Source organism: Pygoscelis adeliae, unplaced genomic scaffold (genome assembly GCF_000699105.1).
Source record: "Pygoscelis adeliae isolate BGI_AS28 unplaced genomic scaffold, ASM69910v1 Scaffold1251, whole genome shotgun sequence".
NCBI classification, from domain to species: Eukaryota; Metazoa; Chordata; class Aves; order Sphenisciformes; family Spheniscidae; genus Pygoscelis; species Pygoscelis adeliae.
Window position 1 is genome coordinate 569 of NW_008824165.1, and position 2,325 is coordinate 2,893.

Genomic DNA, 2,325 nt, shown 5'->3' on the forward strand with positions numbered 1-2,325 from the left:
TTCTGGGTCGGGCAGCGGAGAAACCGGCATCACCTGGGCCTGGAGCCCTGCCGGAGGGATAGGCTCCACCATGTCGTGGTGAGCCGTGCCAGGCTCCTCCACCTCCTCCTCCTCCTCCTCCTCCTCCTCCTGCCCCACCAGCCCCAGGTTGCAGCCTGGGAGCACTTCGGCTCTGCCAGCGTCGCTCTCCGGCTCCACCGTGCCGTCGAGCTCCTCAACCGATTCGGCGGCCAAGCCCTCCAGGCGCGCTGGTCCCTCATGCACACCGGAGCCTGCGGCACCCTGGGCTGGCTCGTCAGTGCCTCCTGCTAACGGCCCCGCGGCCCTGGGGGAGCCGGGGTCTGCCTCAGGCGCGGCTGGACCTTCCTCGAGCTCAGCAGTAAAACCCCCAGCATCGTCCTCATTCTCACCCTCATCCTCATCCTTTGGCATCTCAGGTTCTTCTGTGGGCATCCTCCTGCCTTCATCTGCTTCACCAACAAGCGCCTCAAAGTGCCCTTCGTCCTCTGGCACTGGAGACGCTTCTCTGGGAGCTTCCAGATCATCTTTGCTGGCTTCGGTTGCTTCAATTTTAATTTCTTCAAAGTCCTCGGAGATCTCGGCTTCCTCCGAGCTGGACACCTCTTGGTTGGGAGCAGAGACCATGAAATAGCCTTCCTCCTCCTCGGCACCCTCTGCCGCAGGGGCTACCTCCGTCCCTGCCTCCTCTTCGCGGCTCTCTGGCACGGCGGGAGTCGGCGGCTTGTCCCTCCCTTCCAGCCACCCTTCATCCTCCGGAGCTGTTTCGGAGGTGTGGGCTGTCTCTGTGGTCTCCTCAGTCTCCGGAGGGTTTTGGCTGGGTGCGACCACAGCCAGCATCTCCCCTTCGTAGAGGTGCAAGGGCGTGCTGTCCGGCAGCGTGTCCTCCAGCTCCACCCTCCTGCCCGTCCCCGGTGCCTGCTCCAGCTCTCCCAGTCGCCCAGCACCCTCCTCGGCCGACTCGCTGCTCTCCGCACCGTCACCTGGCTCCTGCTTAAGTGCGCAGGGCCGGTGCTGCTGCTCTCCGGCTGTCCCGGGTCCGAGCCGAGCTCGTCATCAGCATCCTCATCCTGCACCTCCCATGTCTCCTCTGGAGCCCCAGCCAGCTCCTGGCTGTCCCCTCGCCCCAGGCCATCTGCTGGTGCCCAAGCCGGCTGCCCCGCCGTGCCCTCCTGCTCATCCCTCGCCAGCCCGGGGGCCGGCTCAGCCTCCGGCGGTGGCTGCTGCTGGCTCATCCCTTGGCTCTCGTCGTCTTCTTCATCATCTTCCCGGGTTTCCTCCAGCTCTGCTGGCGACATGCCGTCACTCCCCTCGCTTTCCAGCCCTCCTGCGCTCATCGGGGTGTCATCTGCCCGGGCTGGCTCTTCTGTCCCCAGAGCCCCCTCTGTGTCCTCTGCTGTCACCTCCCAGTCCTCTGGACGGGGCTTTTGGCTGTTGCCATCATCCCCCCCGCCCCAGGGCTCCTCTCCCGGCTCTGGCTCCAGCTCCAGCTCCTCCTGCTCCGGCACCTCTTCCGCAAAGCCATTCTCCTGCAGGTCCCCGGGCTCCTCCCGGGCTCTGCTATCCTGCCCCAGGGTTTCAGGTCCCGCAGCCTCTCCTGCCTGGGGGTCTTCTCCTCGTAGTGCCTCCCCACCGGCCTCTCCCTTTTCTCCCTCACCGTCTTTTGCTCTGCCCGGGTCCTCCCCTCTCACGGCATCTTCTTCAGCCCCCAGTGAAGCCTCTTCTGCTGGGATGGCCTCATGGGTGCTCAAGGGCTCCTGCTCCGGGCACGTCTCCTGCCCCGGGCATGTCTCCTGCCCGCTTTCCTCCTCTGCAGCCAGATCCGTCTCGCACACGGGCATTTCCCAATGCTCAAACTTTTCCTGCTCTCCATCAACAAGGTCCTCTTCCAGGTGACTTTCCATGGGCAAAACCGGGTGGCTTTCCACGGGGACAGCATGAGCAGCTTCAACGTCCCTTTGCGGGGACTCCCCTTCTCGCGCATCCATCCCTTCGCCCTGGAAATCGTCGTCCTCCCCGCAGGGGCTGCAGGGTCCCCTCTCCTCCTCATCCTCTGAGGGGTGCAACACCTCCGTGCTTGGGGCATCCACCTTGTCCTCCCCTTGCTCTGGCTCTTCCCGGCCGGTCCCCATCTGGCCAGGGCCACTCGTGTCCTCTTCCCGGGGCACGGCTTCTGGTTCCCTTGGGCTCAGCATAGCGGGCATCTCCTCCTCCCACGCTCCCATCTCTTCTTGACTCGCCGTCGCAGTGCTTAGGGAAGCAGCCATGCCGCAGGGATGCGATCCCGGTGGGGCCGCGGCCCCTCAC

The 2,325-nt window shown here is 65.2% G+C and overlaps 1 protein-coding gene across 1 annotated transcript in view; it reads right to left on the minus strand.

Annotated features, from left to right (window-relative positions):
- NES (nestin) overlaps nt 1–2,325 on the minus strand; it is a gene marked incomplete at both ends in the record, with an annotated part of 6,847 nt that overhangs the window by 531 nt on the left and 3,991 nt on the right. The window contains 2 exons of the mRNA XM_009334370.1: nt 34–1,008; nt 1,095–2,320. Of these exons, the coding sequence (XP_009332645.1) occupies nt 34–1,008; nt 1,095–2,320 (2,201 nt within the window). The remainder of the gene's footprint in view (nt 1–33; nt 1,009–1,094; nt 2,321–2,325) is intronic.